Genomic DNA, 22971 nt, shown 5'->3' on the forward strand with positions numbered 1-22971 from the left:
CCTCTTTTGACTTTCTGATGACACACCTTGCATTTGACATAGCAAATGTCAGCTGCAACTGTGTCAAAAAAGGACCAGGCACTGCAAGTCTTGGGAGCGCCCTTTTTGGCTTTTGGAAGAGACATGCTCCTAACGGCTGCCAAAGCGGAGGCTGCAGGATCCGCAGTCTTCCCCCTCCCTCTCCCTCTTTGGGCCGTACGGGGAATCTCTTCCTCAGAGCTGCTCCCACCAGCTTCCTGTCCCTCACGCCAAGATGGGTCAAGGACCTCATCATCTACACTACCCTCTGCCCCCAACTGCTCCTCCTGGGTAGTCTCAGCAGCAGAGCACGCACCAGTAAGTGGCACCTGAGTGTCATCATCAGCTGATGCGGCCTGCGATGTGGTGACCGGAGCCACTGGCCCACCCGCCTCTTCAGAGGAAGAGAGAAAAAGCTGTTGGGCATCACTGCACCCTGCCTCTTCTTCCATTTCTCCAATGCTGCTTGGCTGGCCCCCTGTTTCCAAGCCAAGAGATTCAGAGAACAGAAGTAGAGACGGCTCCTGTCCTGGGCTCTCTGTCTGCCTGGGCAATTTGGCAGGTGGTGAAGAGACAGATGGCTGCTCTCCAGTGCTCTGTGTCTGAGAGGATGTGGCACTAATTGAAGTTGATGCATTAGCTGCCATCCATCCGACAACGGCTTCAATTTGTTCTTCACGCAGCAGCGGTGTACGGCGCTCTGACACAAAGCTGCACATGAATGACTGTTGCCTGGTGAAAGTGGGTGCTGATGAGTCACCGGTGCCCGCAGCAGGCACAGAATCCCCACGTCCCCTCCCTGCTCCGCGCCCACGCCCACGCCCACGTGCCTTACTCACTGCCTTCTTCATCTTGGTTGACTGATAAAGATAAGCAGAAAAGTACTAACGGCTTTGTGTGCTTATTCCTGAGCAACTCCTCCTAACAGGTATAAGAAACACTAATTTTCTAAAGTGTGGACTAGACTTTAATATGAGCTAATGTGGCCTACACAAATGTAAAGTGGTGTAACTGGTGTGTTTGGTGAACTTTATTATTTATTTATTTTTTGGGGGCTGAACTGACAACGGATAGAGCTGCAGTCACACGGAGACCGTGCAGACAGCCGTAAACGGCGCTGCAAGGCCCAAAAACCCTCCTCTACGTTATCCTATGTAGTGTTTTTCCACAAATTAGCTGGAGACGGGTGGAAAGACACTAATAGGAATTTTTTGAAAAAATGTGCAGCAGCCTGCACTACTTAAAACAAAATGAAAATTGATTTGGCGGTATGACGCAGTGAACAACCCTGAGCTGGAGACAACCAGGCTATGGCTGCTCACAGACTACAGGGCGAGCTGCAGTCACACGGAGACCGTGCAGACAGCCGTAAACGGCGCTGCAAGGCCCAAAAACCCTCCTCTACGTTATCCTATGTAGTGTTTTTCCACAAATTAGCTGGAGACGGGTGGAAAGACACTAATAGGAATTTTTTGAAAAAATGTGCAGCAGACTACACTACTTGAAAAAAAAAAAAAAAAGAACAGTATGAGGCAATGAACCACCCTCCCTGAACTGAATACAACCAGCTATGGATGGCCTATGTGGCTGCACTCAGACTAGAGAGTGGGCTGCAATCACACACACACACACAGACCTTGCAGATCGCTGTGAAAACAGCGCTACAAGGCAAAAGCAAGGTGAATAGTAGGTGAACACAGCGGTTACTAAATTAGCCTTTGGAAAGCACAAAGAAGCAAATCGCTATCTCTAAACTGTCCCTCAGTCAGCAAACAGCATCCTGTCACTAACTGAATTCACAGCAGAGTGATCGCAAAATGGCGCCAGCGACTTTTAAACTGCATCATGACATCATTTCAGCAGCCAATCACAGCCTTGCCAGTAGTTTCATGCCCTCCATGCTAAACAGGATGTGCCCACACTTGGAATCATTCTCATTGGCTGAATTTCTGCATTTTGAATCTTGGAACTTCCGATTCCGGTATCCGATACGCGGCAAGTATCGGAATCCCGGTATCGGAATTCCGATACCGCAAGTATCGGCCGATACCCGATACTTGCGGTATCGGAATGCTCAACACTAGTAATAACCTACCCCCTCTACCAAAAATAGATAACATAACCGAGTACCTTTTAAAATGAACTAAAGTATTGAATATAACAAATATAACAAATTATATACTCCGTATAATTAATGGAATGTCAGAGATAACAATAACTGCCTCGAACACAACTGTAGTAATAAACTTTGTACTGGGGAAATCAGCACAAAAGATCAGTAATGAAAAAAACAGCAGAGTTTACCATGAGATAATGGGTATAGGACGGACCTGTAAGTTGAGGTAGAGGAGGGAGGGTGTCTAGACCACCAAAGCACATTCACACAAGTAAATGTACAAAACAGGAAGACAAATACCTGAACCTGACAGGTCTCTGTTCAGACTAGGAAAAGCCCTTTTCTGACCGTGGTTTGTCCCTGCCTGACTACGCAGGTTGGCACCCTAAGATAACGCAATAGCACCTGCACTCAATGACGTCTTACCCTGAATGTCCTTAGCAGCTCCTGGGATCGCTAGAGTAGCAGTTCACTAAGGAGAAAAGGAATCACCTACAAAGCAACTGAAACCAACACCAAGTACATCAAAGTGAATGAATCCAAAAAAGTCTATCACAGCAAGAAACACCAGTAGTGGAAGGTATTTGAAGCTGCACCCGAAAGGTGATAGGACAGACACAGACTAAATGAAAAACACCTGATACCCAAAAACGACAGAAACAAAGATAACAGAACTAAAACACCCAAAGAAAAGGTGTATCAGTTGTGGCTCAGTGGAAAGAGACACTGACCACAGAATCAAGGGTTCGAATCCAGACGCATGACAGAGGGAGAGATAAAGCCCCATGTATATTGCAACCAGACTTGTGGCTTCATCGGTGGCTTCATTAATTTATATACGTGTTGTAACAGTTTCACTGAGCAAACTTTGATCATGTGACCAAAGTTGCTGTGTAGCCTTAAGGCCCCGTCTCACATAGCGAGATCGCTAGCGAGATCGCTGCTGAGTCACAAGTTTTGTAACGCAACAGCGACCTCAGTAGCGATCTCGCTATGTGTGACACGTACCAGCGACCAGGCCCCTGCTGTGAGATCGCTGGTCGTGTCGGAATGGCCTGGACCGTTTTTTGGTCATTGAGGTCCCGCTGACATCGCTGAATCGGTGTGTGTGACACCGATCCAGCGATGTCTTCACTGGTAACCAGGGTAAACATCGGGTTACTAAGCGCAGGGCCGCGCTTAGTAACCCGATGTTTACCCTGGTTACCAGCGTAAATGTAAAAAAAAAAAAACAGTACATACTCACCATCTGATGTCCGTCAGGTCCCTTGCCGTCTGCTTCCTGCTCTGACTGAGTGCCGCCGTACAGTGAGAGCACAGCACAGCAGTGACGTCACCGCTACGCTCTGCTCTCTCTGTACGGCGGCACTCAGTCAGAGCAGGAAGCAGACGGCAAGGGACCTGACGGACATCAGATGGTGAGTATGTACTGTTTGTTTTTTTTGGTAACCAGGGTAAACATCGGGTTACTAAGCGCGGCCCTGCGCTTAGTAACCCGATGTTTACCCTGGTTACCCGGGTGCTGCAGGGGGACTTCGGCATCGTTGAAGACAGTTTTAACGATGCCGAAGTCGTTCCCCTGATCGTTGGTCGCTGGAGAGAGCGGTCTGTGTGACAGCTCCCCAGCGACCACACAGCGACTTACCAACGATCACGGCCAGGTCGTATTGCTGGTCGTGATCGTTGGTAAATCGCTATGTGAGACGGGGCCTTTAGCCTAGGTCAGACAAATATCACAATTAGTTCTGTCTTCCTCATCTGCTCATGGTAGATTCACAATTTTGGACAATTTGGAATATTACTTTTATAGATTTAGAAATTTCTGTCCACATTATCGCTCCAGATCCATGTTTTTTAGTGTGTGCTTACATACATGTGTTGGCATGAATTAAATGCATGGAAGCTCGTCGTGACTAATCTGCCTCATATTATAGAGTGTTACCGCATCCAGAAGATGATTGATTCGAGCAACACCTCACTGCAATCAAAGTTTACACTGGAACCAACAGTTACGTCAATACATGCGCTAGTACACATCTTCACATTCAGCGCCTACTCCTAAATGTGTAGAAGTGCACAGAATGCAACTTATCATAAGCCTTATTTATAGAGGATCTGTACTGTTCTCTACTTCCATGAATAAAGCTGTATAGTAAGAGGCGTAACTTAAAGAGCATGTCCCCCGGTGCACCAATACCTCCTAATATGTCCATCAAAGATAAACCCTGATCGACCCATTATAATTCATTAGAAACTCCACTTTTCATGCAAATCTATAAAAGTCCTGCACATTTGTAGTTCTTTTTGAAAAATGGCTCTTTTGGGAACTATGTCTGCCCCCTTGATTATGCATCTTTATTCTGTGTAAAGTCATAGATTATGATTTTTTTTAAAGAGAAGTATTTGTGCAGTTTATATCTGCAGGTATAATTACACACTCATCATGAAAAACTATCAGTGCAGCTTCCCACCCAACTTTATAGTGTGCAGGTTTATGGAATTTATGTCCCTACTAGATGGTGGCCCGATTTTAACGCATCGGGTATTCTAGAATATGTATGTAGTTTATTTATGAAGATTTTAGAATAATACATTGAATACACAGGATTCGGCTGGCCGTGACCAATTAGCGAAGCATGGTTGAAATCCCGCGCCAATTCGCAGCCGGACTGTGCCTGTCGCTGATTGTTCGTGGCCGGCCACGTAGTATATAGCACAGCCACGTAGCATATAACAGCCCACATAGTAAATAGCACAGCCACGTAGTATATAGCACAGCTGAGTATATAGCACAGCCCACGGAGTATATAGCACAGCCACGTAGTATATAACACAGCCCACGAAGTATATAGCACAGCCACGGAGTATATAGCACAGCCCACGTAGCATATAACACAGCCACGTAGTTTATAACAGACCACGTAGCATATAACACAGCTCACATAGTATATAACAGCCCACGCACGCAGTGTATAACACAGCCCACGTAGTATATAGCACAGCCCACGTAGTATATAGCACAGCCGCATAGTACATAACAGCCCACGTAGTATATAACACAGCCACGTAGTATATAGTGCAGCCCACGTAGTATATAGCACAGCCCACGTAGTATATTGCACAGCCCACGTAGTATATTGCACAGCCCACGCAGTATATTGCACAGCCCATGCAGTATATTGCACAGCCCACGTAGTATATTGCACAACCCACGTAGTATATAGCAATTTGGGCATCATATCCCTGTGAAAAAAAATAATTAAAATAAAAAAATTGTTATATACTCACCTTCCGTTGGCCCCCGGATCCAGGCGAAGCGTTTACCGATGCTCCTCGCGCGCTCCAGTCCCAAGAATGCATTGCGGTCTCGCGCGATGATGACGTAACGGTCTCGCGAGACCGCTACGTCATCATCTCGCGAGATCGCAATGCATGGAGCGGTCACCGGAGCATCGCGAGGAGCGGGAAAGGCCTGCTCTGGATCCGAGGGGCCGACGGACGGTGAGTATATGACTTTTTTTTATTTTTTTAATTATTTTTAACATTAGATCTTTGTACTATTGATGCTGCATAGGCAACACCAATAGTAAAAAGTTGGTCACAGAGGGTTAATAGCAGCGGTAACGGAGTGCATTACCCGCGTCATAACGCGGTCCATTACCGCTGCCATTAAGCGCTGACTGGAGGGGAGTTTGGAGCGGGCACTGACTGCGGGGAGTAAGGAGCGGCCATTTTGCCGCCAGACTGTACCCATCGCTGATTGGTCGTGGCTGTTTTGCCGCGACCAATCAGCGACTTGGGATTTCCGTTACAGACAGAAAGACAGACAGACAGAAAGACGGAAGTGACCCTTAGACAATTATATAGTAGATAAGGGTTTTCCTAGACGTATATGGGCTGGGGCATAAAAGGACCCAAGTATAGGGAGTCAAATATTTAGAGGTTTGTCATCATACCTTTTATATTGTCCCTTTAAAAATAGAAAATGAAGAATAGGGATAAACATTACAAATATAATAATAATGTACATCATATAAGTGTACCAAATAGCACCTAATATATACAAAATAAAATCAGACAAAAAATAAGAGACTTTATAGGCAAGGATGGTAGGTCGTGCAATACTTGTTATACAGGTCCTTCTCAAAAAATTAGCATATAGTGTAAAATTTCATTATTTACCATAATGTAATGATTACAATTAAACTTTCATATATTATAGATTCATTATCCACCAACTGAAATTTGTCAGGTCTTTTATTGTTTTAATACTGATGATTTTGGCATACAACTCCAGATAACCCAAAAAACCTGTCTCAATAAATTAGCATATCAAGAAAAGGTTCTCTAAACGACCTATTACCCTAATCTTCTGAATCAACTAATTAACTCTAAACACATGCAAAAGATACCTGAGGCTTTTAAAAACTCCCTGCCTGGTTCATTACTCAAAACCCCCATCATGGGTAAGACTAGCGACCTGACAGATGTCAAGAAGGCCATCATTGACACCCTCAAGCAAGAGGGTAAGACCCAGAAAGAAATTTCTCAACAAATAGGCTGTTCCCAGAGTGCTGTATCAAGGCACCTCAATGGTAAGTCTGTTGGAAGGAAACAATGTGGCAGAAAACGCTGTACAACGAGAAGAGGTGACCGGACCCTGAGGAAGATTGTGGAGAAGGACCGATTCCAGACCTTGGGGAACCTGAGGAAGCAGTGGACTGAGTCTGGTGTGTCAGGAAATGGGCTACAGGTGCCGCATTCCCCAGGTAAAGCCACTTTTGAACCATAAACAGCGGCAGAAGCGCCTGACCTGGGCTACAGAGAAGCAGCACTGGACTGTTGCTAAGTGGTCCCAAGTACTTTTTTCTGATTAAAGCAAATTTTGCATGTCATTCGGAAATCAAGGTGCCAGAGTCTGGAGGAAGACTGGGGAGAAGGAAATGCCAAAATGCCTGAAGTCCAGTGTCAAGTACCCACAGTCAGTGATGGTGTGGGGTGCCATGTCAGCTGCTGGTGTTGGTCCACTGTGTTTCATCAAGGGCAGGGTCAATGCAGCTAGCTATCAGGAGATTTTGGAGCACTTCATGCTTCCATCGGCTGAAATGCTTTATGGAGATGAAGATTTCATTTTTCAGCACGACCTGGCACCTGCTCACAGTGCCAAAACCACTGGTAAATGGTTTACTGACCATGGTATTACTGTGCTCAATTGGCCTGCCAACTCTCCTGACCTGAACCCCATAAAGAATCTGTGGGATATTGTGAAGAGAAAGTTGAGAGACGCAAGACCCAACACTCTGGATGAGCTTAAGGCCGCTATTGAAGCATCCTGGGCCTCCATAACATCTCAGCAGTGTCACAGGCTGATTGCCTCCATGCTGCGCCGCATTGAAGCAGTCATTTCTGCCAAAGGATTCCCGACCAAGTATTGAGTGCATAACTGAACATTATTATTTGATGGTTTTTTTGTTTGTTATTAAAAAACACTTTTATTTGATTGGACAGGTGAAATATGCTAATTTATTGAGACAGGTTTTTTGGGTTATCAGGAGTTGTATGCCAAAATCATCAGTATTAAAACAATAAAAGACCTGACAAATTTCAGTTGGTGGATAATGAATCTATAATATATGAAAGTTTAATTGTAATCATTACATTATGGTAAATAATGAAATTTTACACTATATGCTAATTTTTTGAGAAGGACCTGTAGGTAGAGATAAAAGATCAATTTAGTGTGTTAAAAAAAATCATGGCTCACACCATAATGGAAACTATAGAGAAAGACCATAGACCCAAACAGGCGTTGTTTATTAGGCTGTGTGCACACGTTGCAGATTTTTCGCATTTTTTCACGTTTTTTTCGCTATAAAAACGCATACATTATGCATCCCATCATTTAAAATGCATTCCGCAATTTTTCCGCGAAAAAAACGCATTGCGGTAAAAAACGCCACATGTACTTTAATTTTGTGGATTTCCCACTATATTATTGCATTGGGAACCGCCGGAAAAATCCGCAAAAAAAACGCACCAAAAATGTGTAAAATACGCGAGAAAAACGCATGCTGATTTCTTGCAGAAAATGTCCGGTTTTGCTCAGGAACTTTCTGCAAGAAATCCTCAACTTGTGCACATAGCCTTACACTCCTATATTGCCCTTTTAGGCTATGTGCGCACGTTCAGGATTTCTTGCAGAAATTTCCTGAGCAAAACAGGACATTTTCTGCAAGAAATCTGCATGCGTATTCTCGCGTTCTTATCGCGTTTTTACCGCGTTTTAGGTGCGTTTTTTTGCGGATTTTTCCAAAGGTTCCCAATGCAATAATATAGTGGGAAATCCGCAAAAAATCCACAAAATTAATGAACATGCTGCGTTTTTTACCGCGATAAGTTTTTTTTGCGGAAAAAAAACGCATCATGTACACAAAAATTGCGGAATGCATTCTAAATGAGGGGATGCACAATATATGCGTTTTTTTCACATTTTTATAGCGTTTTTATAGCGAAAAAAACGCGAAAAATCTGCAACGTGTGTACACAGCCTCACAATTCTTCTGTTCTCTTATGAAGGGTTTTTACCCATCAAAGAGTTCCCATCATGCAAGATATAGTGGATTCGTAATATGCATCGATAGAGCTGTCCACATTGAACCATCCCTATTTGGTATAAATATCCCCCAAAAATAAGCTGCAATCCATAATGATCAGCTGTTTTCTGCAAGAGAACCCAGTGGCAAGTGTTTCATTTCTCTTCCGTGCCACCATATGTTAGATGTCGGATGACTAGTCCAAGGCAGATCCTCAGCGATATCTCCCTTCTGCACAACCCTACATTGACCGGTTCCTCCCCATATCTATCTAAGGAGAGACCTGTCAGTCAAAGGGATCTGGGTGGAGAAAACCCACCAGGGACCTGCCTTGCATTAGTCATATGAGACATAGATTTCCCAGCCAGGATTTTAAGGTATTTCTTCTCTTAAGTGCCGCAGCATTTATGACTAGAACATTTTTGACAGCAATAACGGAAAAAAAACAGAGTTCGAGCAGAAGGAATCGGATGACAGGTTCCCCTTTATGTTATAGCACGGTATCAATTTAAATAATATTTTTTTGTTTATTATTGATTATTTTATTTCTATTATGATATAAGGTTGTTTTACAAATGGGTGTCACATCTCCTCCCGGGACCAGCTCCTGTGACATCTGCTTCTGTCACCAGGTGCTGCCATACTTATTCTGCAGGCAGCATTGGTGATGGCAGAGACATTAGAGCCAGAAGCTCTGGGCGACCCATGCTCTGTCCAGCCACTAAGATTAGGGTGATTGGTGCCTATAGTACTGTCCTGTCTGGCAGTTTGGGTGTGTGCTGTGTATCTGGAGTATCCCACCTATTGGAAAGCAACACACCACACTTAAGCTCCCAACATATTGCTGCAATCTGCCAAATCCAGCCTCTTTCATCTCCTGGTTCAGTCCTGTTTTTTAGCTCCTGTCTTGAGTATTTTTTTCCTATTTGACCTTGTTCAAGCCCATTTACTGGCTACTTTTGCGTCCTCTGATTTCTTTTTTTTACCTTTGCTACCCTCCTGGTTCAGATTAATTTACCTGACCACTCCTGCCAACTTGCACCACTGGCCAGCAGCTAACGTCGTTACCCCAGCCCAGGGGCCCCTGAGTAAGTGCAGATCCCTGTACATAAGTAAAAGGGCGAAGGCCAGGACAACCCCTGGGAGCTGGTAAATGGAGTGGCTTGCTAAGTTTGTCAATTGTAGCCATTTTTAGAGTTACAAGGGGACCACTGATAGAGCCATATTACAATAGGTTTTATAAACAAGAAAACCACTGGTACTCAATATATTAATCTGCCTATAGACTTATATTTTTCATACAAAAAGATAGCATTTTTTTATATTTAAATTAAATTTGTCTTTTAGGTAAATTGTTTGGATTCCGGTTACCATCACTGAGACTTGTAAACTACAGAAAACAGTCCTTACCGCAGGAAGATCCTGATGCCGTCATCGTGGACTCATCCAAGCACAGCGATGACTCCATGGCCATGAAGCCCTTTAAATCCCCTACGAAGGAAAGTTGCAGCCCATCAGAAGCTGATGACACAAAAGCACTGATCGACTCAAACAAGTGTTCACCTTTGGTTAATATAACTGGACCTCTGGACCATTCCTCACCTAAACGACAATGGGACCAACTATTTCCGGACGTGATGCATGCAGGGTCTCATTTGTCTCACTCAAGGTCGAAAGAAAGCATTTGTAGCATGAGACGAGCATCTTCAGTGCAGGATATTGAAGGATTTAGCATTCACCCCAAAAGTGTTTTCAGAGACCGACATGCAAGTGAAGGTATGATACCCTCTTTTTAAATAAGACGACATTGTCTTATGCCTTAAAATAAGCGATTTTCGGAAGGAAAAATGGACTTTAACCATACCATCCAACATGTGAATGCCAAATTGTGTTGTAGTAACATGTCAGAAGTTTTGATTGATGGATGGCAATGGGCACCCCAAACGATCGCTAAATAAAGTGGTCATGGTCTGATTATGGGCCACAATGTCAATGCTTGCAGGTTTCTCCACCCGAACTCGATAGCCTTTGTGATTGTCGGGAATGTGGATCCGGCCTTAGTTTTGAAATGATCATCACACTATACATGGTCCTCATCTATCAGGATGATAAAAATTATATTTTATATCTATTATATTCATATATATATTTCTCGGAAATCTTGGACCCAGCCAATATGGCTTCCAGTCCAGCTTTCTTAGAGGTTTCACAGGGTTGCCTGTGATAAGTAGTATGAGCAATGAGAGCATGTTACTGCATAACCTGGCAGATTTTCCATTTGCGAGTCTGGAAAACTGGTTGATAAGAGCAGATGTTAGGAACTGATCCATGTGTACTATAATTTTTGTCGAAGACCATGATAAATTTAAAGAAACACAAAGACCCTGATCGATTCATTGAGAGAGGTATTTTGCACAACGGTCTTGAACAGTGCACTGGAGTAAGATGATCCAAATTCATTAAAATGCATGTGTCTAGTAATAAACTTGTCAAATTGTTCAGCTGTCATGTGCCAGTGGAGTAGATTTTTATCACAATTTCCGCCACTTTAAAGTCCCACTCCTTTGGGTTTTTTTATTTCAGTGCTAGGGTGGTGCTACTAACATAAGTTACCTTACCCTAGTCTTGTACTTATCAGCCGCCGTCTTCAGGTCTTCCTGCTGCCGCTCCGGTCCCACGTCATCATCTCGTGACTGCAAATTCTGACTGACCGTAAGTCAAAGGTAACAGTGACAAGCTCTCAATGTAAGTCTATGAGAGTCTTGTCCTGGCCTTGTTCTGGTTCTCAAAGACTTATGATTAGTTGTGACTTCTGGATCGCCCAGCAAACACTGGAGTGATTCGTCAAGTCACAAACTACTGAAGACCAAACAGAGCGGCGCTGATAAAAGATGAAGACGGCGGCAGGTAAGTATGAGGCTAAATGCAGGGAATTTGGGTTAGTTTCACCACTCCATCACTGCAATTAAAAAAAAACACTGGAATTGTGTAAATTATTGTGGTGTTATTGGCTGTGCCCCGTTGCAGCAAAGCTCGGCTCCCTTTTCAAAAAGTTGATGGAGATGATCAGGACTAGTGAAAACACACAAAAATATTTTTGTGCAAATTTGCAACATTTTAAGCAGTTTTACGTGGTAAAAACTTCTTGACGATTTGCTTCCTAAATTTAGAAATTACACTTGACCTCACTGCTTTTGAATCTCAAGAAAAAGCCAATTTTGTAAAACTCTGGCAAAAAAAAAAAAAAAGGTTCCTCCTTATATCTTTGTCATTTTCAACTGTCAGACATCTGATGTGGATGGACTTGGCAAAAGGAGTGGATCCTGTCCATAGGATAGATGATAAATGTATGATCACTATGAGTACAGAGTGCTGAGACTACCACTGATTCTGGGAACAAAGGTGGAAGCTGTTGGGAGCATGTGCGACCACCAGTCATACAAACAGTGAATGGAGCAGTGGTCGCACATGCTTACTAGTGCTCCATTCACATGGAGGACTTTGGAACCCCTACTCTTGCATAATTTGGACTTCTAGTTATCATGTGTATAGCTGTGCTAAATAAATAGAACTCTACAGCCTTCTCACCATTATTAGGAAAAGGGTTCGTGCACACTGCCGATTATTCCGATTACCGGTATTCCAATTATTCTGATGCAACTTTGATCAGGGTTCAATCAGAGTGGCATCAGTTTTTCTCAGAGGTGGAGAGAAAGAAAAAATAAAGTTTCTCCACCTTCTCTATTCTGCCAGCTTGTGAAAACCAGACGGTATTTGGATGTCACCAAGTGCGGTCCGATGTTTTCAACGGACCCATAGATTTGCACTGCCGATTCTGATCCAACACTCCGATCAAACTCTGACATGCCTCCAATTTTTGTCCATCGGACCGGAAAGAATCGGGCGTGTGTACAGCCCCATAGAATATCATGGGTGCGAGTGGTATCCATGAAAACCGCGGCTAGCAGTCATCCGATATAATTGGTTGGTGTGTACATGAGCTAACGCACAAAATCGGGATGCTATTTATCAGTGCATCTTAAACCTATCTAATGGTTTTGATGGCTAAGAATGATGTACAAATGACTAGTTTTTACGATTTTGGTTTAATTGGGTTCTGTTTCTCTATGTCAAGTTGGCAAGTGTGTGCCATGAAACACTGAAGTCGTAGGAATCTAGATACATTCCATATCATAAAATGACCTATATAAAGCGATATCAGAGGTGTACTGAATGGGACGTAAGGGGTTAGTATTAAATTAGATCCAGTCTTGCAAGGAACCATTATTAAAATAGCTGGAGCTGGAGACATTGCTATTTGGAACAGATATTTTTATTGATCGTTTGATCTTAGCTATATGCTAGTCAGGGCATCTTTCCAAAACATTTCTGTCCCAAGTGTCCTGCAGAGTTCTGTATTGTATTCCCTTCGAGGAGAAGTGAGTAGTAGCAATAATAGATAGTGACCTTAAAAATGAAAGTTTTGTACCCCTATACATTTTATTTTACTATTTCCTGCCCGCGTTCCTATAGCAAGCTGGCGATAAGGGTCCAGCGATATGTATAGTGCCATTTTAGACTCATTTAATGGGAACATTTACCTCTTAATTTTACATCATTTTTTGGTTCAGATTTCTGTATTAAATAAGTTCTTAATAGATGTTTATAGTGATCTGAGCTGTTTCACTGATGCTGAGCTCGAAAACTCTAGCTAAAAAGCAAAATGAGTTCTTGTAGCTAGTACTACAGGAAGCTTAGGAGATTCCTGCATATTGTTCTGTTTTTCAGAACTTAAAAAAAAATGCATAAAATTGCATAAAAATAGAAGTAATACTCATCTGATTTAACCCAACCACTCTTGTTCTAGCTCTGCCAAGCACTGAATTTGACGGGTCACTGCTGTGGCCAATTATTGGCTGAATTATAATTTCTTATGTGCCCCGCTGCCAGGAGGAAATTAGCTTTATTCCTCCTGGCAGTGTTCAGGTTTCAGTGATTGAGGCAGCGCTGACATGGTTTCAGTCACCGCCCTATGAATAGAGAGCAGTGGCTGTAACCGCACCTCCAGCTCTGACTGACAGCCGATCCTATTGCTGAACTGCTGGTGCCGGGGCCTCCCCTATGACTGAAACCCCAACACTGCCGGGAGAAATAAAGTTCATTTCCTCCTGGCAGCGGGGCTCTCAGTGCCACCATTGCACAGTGTCAGAATACTACTAACCCCATATCTGCAGGTCAATTGCGTTATTTTATATTCCAGGTTCCCTTTAATCAATGATTATGGCTTCATGCCATTTTTCTCCTATTACAGAGCAGAGGGGGGGGAGGCTCCTGCTGCAGCCAGTTGTCTTGCAAGTGCAACCAGACACCGAACACATAGAAAAGATTTATTTATATAAAGACCAAATAGGATTTAAGAGACCAAAATAAGATTGAAGTAAAAGGAGAACTAAATGCTGTGATTTTTTCTCACATTTATTTTTTATGTTTAGTCCCTTTAACCACATTGCAATGAGCATAGCTGAGCTGCAACATGCCAGACAAAACCTATGGACAAAGTGACGCTGTTTCTAAAAAAGAATGGAGGTAGACCGGTTGCTTGAAAGGAAAATTTGACCTAGAAGGGTGTAACTTTTTGATTGTTTGATTTTCTTTACCTTTAACCAAAAAAAAATCATTTTCTTTGTATTTTTGTCTTTTTTTGAGTTCAACCCATTTAGTATATTCTCTTTTGTATTTCCCTTTGTTCTGCTGAATATCAGACAATGGTCGCGATATCAAAGGTAATGTGTGATTAACAAATGCTTAAGAGTGCCACTTTGCCTGGCATGTTAATTTGCCTGTTGCATGATTTATGAGATTCTGTGCTCTCTTCTGGCCTGATAATGATCGGGGGCATTATTGAATCTGTGACATGTGTCTTTCGATGCCCAGCTTTCTGCGCGCCACCGTACAATATGGATATGGCTGATAATCAATAATACGAATCAATTAAACGGAACTTATGCATCTAACATAAACGTAACTGAACTCCTAACCACCATGTATTTATTTTTTTTTAATTTTACAGGGTTGGAGGTACAGTAATGAGATCTAGTTAACTCCTTTGCTGCCAGACACATCGTTATTTATTGCAATATTCATCCTCTGGTAGCAAAGAGGTAAAGTTGAAAGAAGCAAAACAAAACTGCATATTTTCTTCATTCACTCCTCTTTTGTCTCCTTAAAACTAGTTTCACATTCCTGGATGGCAGGGGGTATGGTTTATTTTATTTTTTTATTTTTAAGTTTATCTATTTATGCATGCGTTATGCACTATGATGCCCACTGAAATGGTTTGCCTTAAGTATTGTTGTAATTATTGAGTATTTCCAAGTAGGAAATCGCCAAATCTCAAGGTGACATGAGACATACTAACATTTTGGAAAATTGCTGGTCAGCCTGGACACACATAGGTGAGAGAGTGAGTATAACAATCTTGAAGGTGTTGAAACATTTTTTGAGTTCTCGGTAGTAGGAGAACCAACAAGCCTTTCTACTTGGGTAAGGGTGTTAAGAAACGAGAAGTTAGTTATCATAATGTGAGTGTTCTCCAATATTATGAAACAGAAGTTCTAAAACATAACCACCACCCAAAGATCTGTGCATGAGTGACCTAGAGGTCGGATTCTTATCCTTTGTCTGCCAAGATTCTAAAACCTATGAAGAGTACAAGCCTTGTATTAGTCTACAAGCATAATAAAGAACTGGGCCACCTAGGGCAGCAAACTGTGCCTTTGATCTAGAAAATGAGAAGCTAACTATCCTAATTTGACTTTTCTCCAACATCACACAACAGAAGGTCTAAAAGATAACCACCACCAACAGATGAGTGGCCTAGAGGACAGATTCTTCTCCATTGTCTGCTAAGAATCTAATGCTTGTGAAGAAGCCTTTATTAGTCTACACACATAATGAAGGACTGTCAGCCAGAGCAAAGTCCACCCAGCTTCAACATTCCTCTTCACGATATTTATGGCCGTGTCTGCTGATCACACCAAGCTTCATTGTTGGAGCCACCGTCTTGGCTTTTTCCTAAATTAGTGTCTTATGACATGTTGAGAGAACATGTCAAACACTGAACTTTGTTGGTCTGATTGCTTGGACCCGTGGATACCAAGAACAGGACAATTTTGCTCTTGGTGGTTACTCATAAATTAGGCATAAACATTTGTCAAGACCATTTGATTATCCATAGAGTATGGTGCTCTCATGAATCTTTTCCTTATGATTCTTTCAAACGTTAGTGTTTCATGTTTTTTTACGAGTCCTATATGTTTTTACCATAGAACTTGTAGTTAGCTTATGAGGCTGTTCACATGCTTGCCTACTTTTTGCTAACTAAGTGTTCTGCATCAAAACATGGCGACATACCTGATTTTGATCTGAGTCACAGATCAAACTCGGCAATACAAGTCTGTGTTCGTGAAAAAATATCAGACAGCATCCAGATGCGACTTGTGGTGATGTCCATTGTTTGATAAGGGAAGCTTGAGAAAACTTCTCATACACAAAAAAAATCTTGATGAAACACTGATGGTAAAAACTGACCAATAACTAACGAAAATCTAATACAAACTACTGACGAAAATCAACCATTTTTACGTACGAGAAAAGCCATTAGATAAACATTGGGGGAGAGAAGGAGCAGGCAGTTGTATTTCATCGAGCCAGAAATTATTATTTTTCAGTGGGTGATGAGCTGCCACAAGAGCTTACTCTCCTTTCTCCCAACCAAACTCATGCACTCTTAGCCAAACTTTGGTAGTCTGATTGCTTGGACCCATGGATTCCAAGAGCAGGACAATTTTTCTTTTGGCGGTTTCTCTTACGTTGGCTATAAACATTTGTGCAGATAATTAAATTATCCAACGAGTATGGAGGCCTCATAAATCTTCACCTTCAGACTCTTTGAAACTTCAGTATTTCATGTTTTTTACAATTTCTATCCGTTTTTGTCCATGGATAGAACTTGTACCCTGTTTATTGGGTTGTTCACATGCCCATCTACTTTTGCGGACTGAGTAGTACGTATCTAAAACCAAGAGAAATGTCTGATTTTTATCTGAGTCACACATCTAATTTGAAAGTGCAAGTCTATGGGCACTTGAAAGAAATCGGACCGCACTTGGATGCCATTTGTGGTGCTGTCCATTCTTTGATAAGAGAAGCTTGAGAAATCTTTTCATATGCAAAACATTCCATGGTGAAACACTGATAGTAAAATTGACCAAACGCTAATAAAAATCTGATCCAAACCACTGAAAATCATCCATTTTTGCTTATGAGAAAAATTTGTGACACCTGAATAACCCATTAGGTAGATGTTGGGGGAGAGAATGATCAGGCAGTTGTTTTTTCAATGAGTTAGAACCTGTTATTTCTCAAGGGACGATAAGCTGCCACGAAAACTACCCCTTTCTTCCTCCGAACTCATGCCTTCTTAGCCAAGGTACTATGAGTGTGCAAGAGGCAAAATGAGCATTTCACCGGCCCGGCAATAATCTAATGTATAGGGCGATGTATATAGCCACCTTTACTACCGAAGGAGATACGTTTTTGGAATCTGTGGACATTCCAGTGGTGGGTCGACGATGATCACTGTTTGATAACATGTCCATTTGACATTCAATTAAAGACTAATTTAAATTTAAAAAATCCATGGAGAGCAATTCCCTGAGATACAGTAAATCTTATAAATGATTGAGTAATTAAAGAGAGCAGCAGTGAGGAGCTCAGATTTTCCACAGGAGTGTTTCCGAATCCATTCGTGTAACATACTCTTTGTACATACATTTCGTGAATCAAGATCCGGAAGAGGCGATGGGGGTGTTGAATGGACAGCAAGCCTCAATCAAATCAATTTACTTTGTTTTTTTCATTGCTTGCATTTTAGGATCTATAGATCCCAGTATGGCCACATCTGAATCGATAGAATCTCATCCTTTTAACCAATCCTAAATAAATATTTTGTTACAAACCGTTGGTAAAATATACACATCAGTTAAAGCGGCATTGGGTCTCTTTTTTTGGAATTGCTGTCAATTAATGCCTGCGGCAAACGATTCAGTGTGGCATTTGAGTGTGAAATTGCTAGCTTGCATGCTGTGTATGATTATTATGCTGTAACACATGGTATGCTTACTAACCATTGTGAGTATTTGTTTATTGTTCTCATGGAGTTACTAATCTTCAACCTGAATGTCTAACGATATGAGACCAGCTTTTTATCCACATGATATTCAGAATCCCCTGTTGTACTATTCAGTGTGTCGTTTTATTATGACTTATGTATGTGTTCTCCCTGGAGTACTTGTCACTCGGATTGTGGATTTTCTTTACGTATTTCACATTTGTGTTTTTTATTTTGTTAAGTATTTATCAGTTTTATTATTTATTTAATATTTTTCTGATCTTGGTACTAAATGCTCACTTATCAATAATTGCACCAAAATGGAAGTTTGATGAATAGTGGTTAATAAAGGACACTGTAAAGTGGTTCCCCACAAACAGGAGTACCCATGCTTGGCCTTGCTCTAAACATTCATTTTTTGGTTGGCTTGTGATTTTAGTCAGCACCATGTAAGACTCTACATTCCCTGCAGAAAAAAATCTGTAGACTAGTGATGAGCAAACGTGCTGCAATAAGGAGTTATCGAAGCATGCTCGGGTGCTAACAGAGTTTATTCGGTGTGCTCGAATACTATGTTCGAGACCCCGTAGCTGCATGTCTCATGGCTGTTCGACGACTGCAACACATCCAGGGATTGGCTAATAAACAGACAATCCCGGCATGTGTTTCTGCTGTCTAACAGCCATGAGACATGCAGCTGTGGTGACTCGCCGAAGACATATCAGTTCGGACACGAACATGCTCAGATAACACCTTATCGCTCATCACTAGAACCCACTGATTTTAGCGGGACCAGACAAACTGCTGATGTACATGGGGACATACCGGCTCTCATCCAACAGGTGTCGAGGAGTGAGAAGGATCAGACCATCGGAATTTCAAGGGGCTATATATATATATATATATATATATACAGTACAGACCAAAAGTTTGGACACACCTTCACATTTAAAGATTATTCTGCATTTTCATGACTATGAAAATTGTACATTCACACTGAAGGCATCAAAACTATGAATTAACACATGTGGAATTATATACTTAACAAAAAAGTGTGAAAGAACTGAAATTATGTCTTATATTCTAGGTTCTTCAAAGTAGCCACCTTTTGCTTTGATTGTTCCACTTGTTTTTCTTTACTGAACTGCTTTTTTCTTGCCATAATACAAATTCTAACAGTCTATTCAGTAGGACTATCAGCTGTGTATCCACCAGACTTCTGCTCAACACAACTGATGGCCCCAACCCCATTTATAACGCAAGGAATCCCACTTATTAAACCTGACAAGGCACACCTGTGAAGTGAAAACCATTCCCGGTGACTACCTCTTGAAGCTCATCAAGAGAATGCCAAGAGTGTGCAAAGCAGTCATCAAAGCAAAAGGTGGCTACTTTGAAGAACCTAGAATATAAGACATAATTTCAGTTGTTTCACACTTTTTTGTTACGTATATAATTCCACATGTGATAATTCATAGTTTTGATGCCTTCAGTGTGAATGTACAATTTTCATAGTCATGAAAATATAGAAAAATCTTTAAATGAGAAGGTGTGTCCAAACTTTTGGTCTGTACTGTATGTTAATCAGGGAAATCTGCTTCTTTCTCTGCCTGAATTGATCAGTCATTTTCAAAATTCTCAATTCTGAAGTAAAATCTGTATTCAGTTAAGACAAACTTTCCTATTACTGAGATAGGAGATGGCAGATGCTACTGGATTCACCTTGCCCGAGCTCCACCTACTTTTACAGAGCTGTCAGAAACTTACGTGAAAACGCCAAATTTTTTAGCCAACTTTGTCTAGTGCAAACGTTTTCCTACATTTGAAGATGTTTGACACCAGAATTCTGGCAAAACACCTTCACGAATCCGGCTCTGTCTTTATCTAGCAAAGCAGCATACCTAAACTGTAAATGTATTATTACGGTATATCAGAATCATAGCAGTAATATCATTTACACAGTGAGAATAAACTGCATCAATCAATTATACAAATCTACATTTTTTCCGGGGTCGATACAACAGCGGTGCTTAAATATGGCTTTTATTGTAAACTCCGATGTCTCTGATATGTAGTTGCTAGTGATGAGCGAACGTGCTCTGATAACGTCGTATTCGACCATGCTCGGGTGCTGAGTGAGTGACTTTGATGTGCTCGAAAAATATGTTTGAGTCCCCGCTGCTGCATGTCTCATGGCTGTTCGACAGCTGCAACACATGCGGGGATTTCCTAACAGACAATCCTTTCATGTTGTGGCTGTCGAACAGCCTCGAAACATGCAGCCACGGGGACTTGAACATATTTTTCAAGCACGCCGAAAACACTCGGTTAGCACCCAAGAATGCTAGGGTAACACCTTATTTGAGCACGTTCACTCATCACTATTAGTTACACAGAGTTTTTAGTTTCCCAAAGAATGAAATGTATCCTTAAATTCAACGCTTCCATCGAGCTTCCAAGGCTGATGAAATTGGTGATGTTAGTGAGTCATAGAATTACTCAGAGGGAAAGTAATGCTCGATAATTGCAGGGTCTGCACTATTCGAGTGGAATATACCAAACGATCTTTCATACTTCAGGAACATTCTATCTTAGATACACTTATTAGATTAAATGGAGCACACTGCATCACGTCAATGACAAGACAGTCTGAATAACCCGTAAAGCAGTTAGAGTTGTAATCCGAGAGGATCTTTTCTGCATTTTTTTTATATGATGAAATCTTAAAGAAAAAAAAACAAGATATGAATTCATGTCATATCACACCTCTTGCTGCCATGCCTAATTTTTCTTTTTGCACTCGTGTTTTCTTCTACTTTTTCCAACAGTTGTACATTTTTTAGCATATGAGTGCTTTTTTTTTTTTTCTTTAGTTTTGAATGACACCATTCGTTTTATGAACTGGTGAAAAATAACACAATTCTGCAACGGTTTTTGGGTTTTGTTTCTTTACACTCAACCTACGGTAAAAATTAACTGGCAAAACTATTCAGGTCAGAGTATTATAGCAATACTAAACATGCATAGTTTTTTTGTATAATTTAGTAGTTAAAAAAAAGTTAAAAAAGAAAAATTGGTCTGTGTCTCCATTTTATGAGACCCTTATCTTTTTTATTTTTCGATTGATGGACCTGTATGAGGGCTTGTTTCTTTTTGCGTGGCGAGTTGTCGTTTTTCGTGGTATCATTTTGGGATATAGTATAGAGAATGCTTTGATCTCTTTTTTTATCGTATTAATTTGGAAAAAGTGACAAAAACATCAATTCTGAAGTTTTGATTCTTTTTTTTTCCTTTTCCATTGCAGAATCTGTATCTGAGATCCCAAATATTATGCATCATTTATAACACTAGTTTTTCATTAGGCACAGAAGAAAATTTTGAACTCCAGATATAAAGTTTCTTAGCACAGAGCAGCTGGAAGTTTAAATGTCTCTCTAAGCTTCCATCCTTTTAGTTCTGCTGTGGACATAAAGTCTAGTATCAGAAATGCACTTTAGAAGAGTTATGGAACCTCAGGGGCGGAGAGTTTTTGGTGTAGCAATATGAGAAATTGCCAATGATTTATTTTTATTCAACACTAAACTGTCACATCCTATTTATAGAGTTACTTATATTACTAATATACAACTAAAAACTCTAATATATGTTCATTTCTATATTTCTTTTTACTCATGGAAGGATATGTTTTTAGGAGCTTATAATCATTTGATGTTTAGTGTTGTTGTTTTTTTACTATATATATATATAACTTGTTTTTTAACTACTTTTAGGCCCTTTCAATCATATCAAATCTAGTCTTCTGGGTTCCACATCTGATTCAAACCTGAACAAATACAGCACAATCAACAAAATTCCACAGCTCACGTTGAACTTTTCAGACATAAAAAATGAAAAAAAGGCGTCATCGCCTCCTTCTTCAGAAAAGGCTATTATAGCACCTAAGGTTAAGGAGCGAACACACAATGTCACAGAAAAGGTCACACAGGTAAGCAAATCTAAACAAATTGATTTTTTTTAATCTTTAATGCAAATGTGGATAAAATTGCTTGATTAATTCTCATGAAATATCTTGAAAGTAGGGCTCATTTTATTATTTTTATTTAAAACAAATCAATGGAGTTAAAAACAGTTTTTTATGAGAAACCCCTGCAAATCACGCCAAAAAAATACCATAATTGAAAAACCTACCGTAAAAATGACTCCAAAGATGTAATGAATTTCGAACAAAAAATAATGCTTAAGATCCTAACTTTATTTTATAGCAATATTATATGCCTATGATATAAAAAATGACTACGCCAACGCTAACAGTTTATTTTTTGCTTCCGATTATTTCTCATTTTCGTGAACAACTGTGTCCAGTTCAATAAATATTCATTGACGCATTATCGTATAATCACACAATATAAGTCACTGCTCTTATTTGCTGGCAAAAAAATAAACATTGCTAATATATTCCAAATTTAATTGGTTTGCATGCTAATATTTAGATATTGCAGCTTTGCATTTGATTGTGGTTTAAAAAAAATATTTTTAAGGCTTCTATGAAACAATTGAGAATCTGGAAATATTTACTATAGAGAAATTCATAAAATAATAGAAGATTAATAATCTTTCACAATTCCATCACATGAAGTAAGTGAATATTGAATTGGTTTATGTTTAGCTGTTGTGGTTCTGCATTTGAATGTGGATTAAAAGTGACACAATAATAGTGTCATATAGAACATAAGTAGTAACAGTACATAGTGCCCAAATAATACTGTAATAAAGTCTTTAAAGGGAACCTGGCAAATCACCAAACATCATTAACCTGCAGGTTATTAACGCTATTCATCCGCTTTACCAAAAATGCGGCTGCTGGGAGAAAATCATCTTTATTTATACCAGGAGCATTCGGCTTTCAGTTATACAGGTGTACTCCGAGTGGCTCATGTGAGCGCCAGCTGTCAATACAGGCTATCACTTTGATTGACAGCTCACTCTGCGCTGGTGTGCTGTGCCTCGAGCTGTCCATCAAAGTGTCAGGGCGTGCTTACAGTCGCCACTTACTGTTTACTGAGCGGTGACTG

General features: G+C 40.8%; 1 protein-coding gene across 5 annotated transcripts in view; it reads left to right on the forward strand.

Moving 5' to 3' along the window:
- KCNH7 (potassium voltage-gated channel subfamily H member 7) overlaps positions 1-22971 on the forward strand; it is a 345394-nt gene that overhangs the window by 226379 nt on the left and 96044 nt on the right. For 2 of the 5 annotated variants that reach the window (XM_077272822.1, XM_077272821.1), the window contains exons 4-7: positions 10075-10503; positions 14490-14510; positions 14961-14984; positions 21670-21884. In XM_077272822.1, coding sequence (XP_077128937.1) covers positions 10075-10503; positions 14490-14510; positions 14961-14984; positions 21670-21884 — 689 coding nt within the window. The remainder of the gene's footprint in view (positions 1-10074; positions 10504-14489; positions 14511-14960; positions 14985-21669; positions 21885-22971) is intronic. The other 3 variants (XM_077272824.1, XM_077272823.1, XM_077272825.1) reach the window with 3 other exon arrangements.

Source organism: Ranitomeya variabilis, chromosome 7 (genome assembly GCF_051348905.1).
Source record: "Ranitomeya variabilis isolate aRanVar5 chromosome 7, aRanVar5.hap1, whole genome shotgun sequence".
Classification (NCBI taxonomy): domain Eukaryota; kingdom Metazoa; phylum Chordata; class Amphibia; order Anura; family Dendrobatidae; genus Ranitomeya; species Ranitomeya variabilis.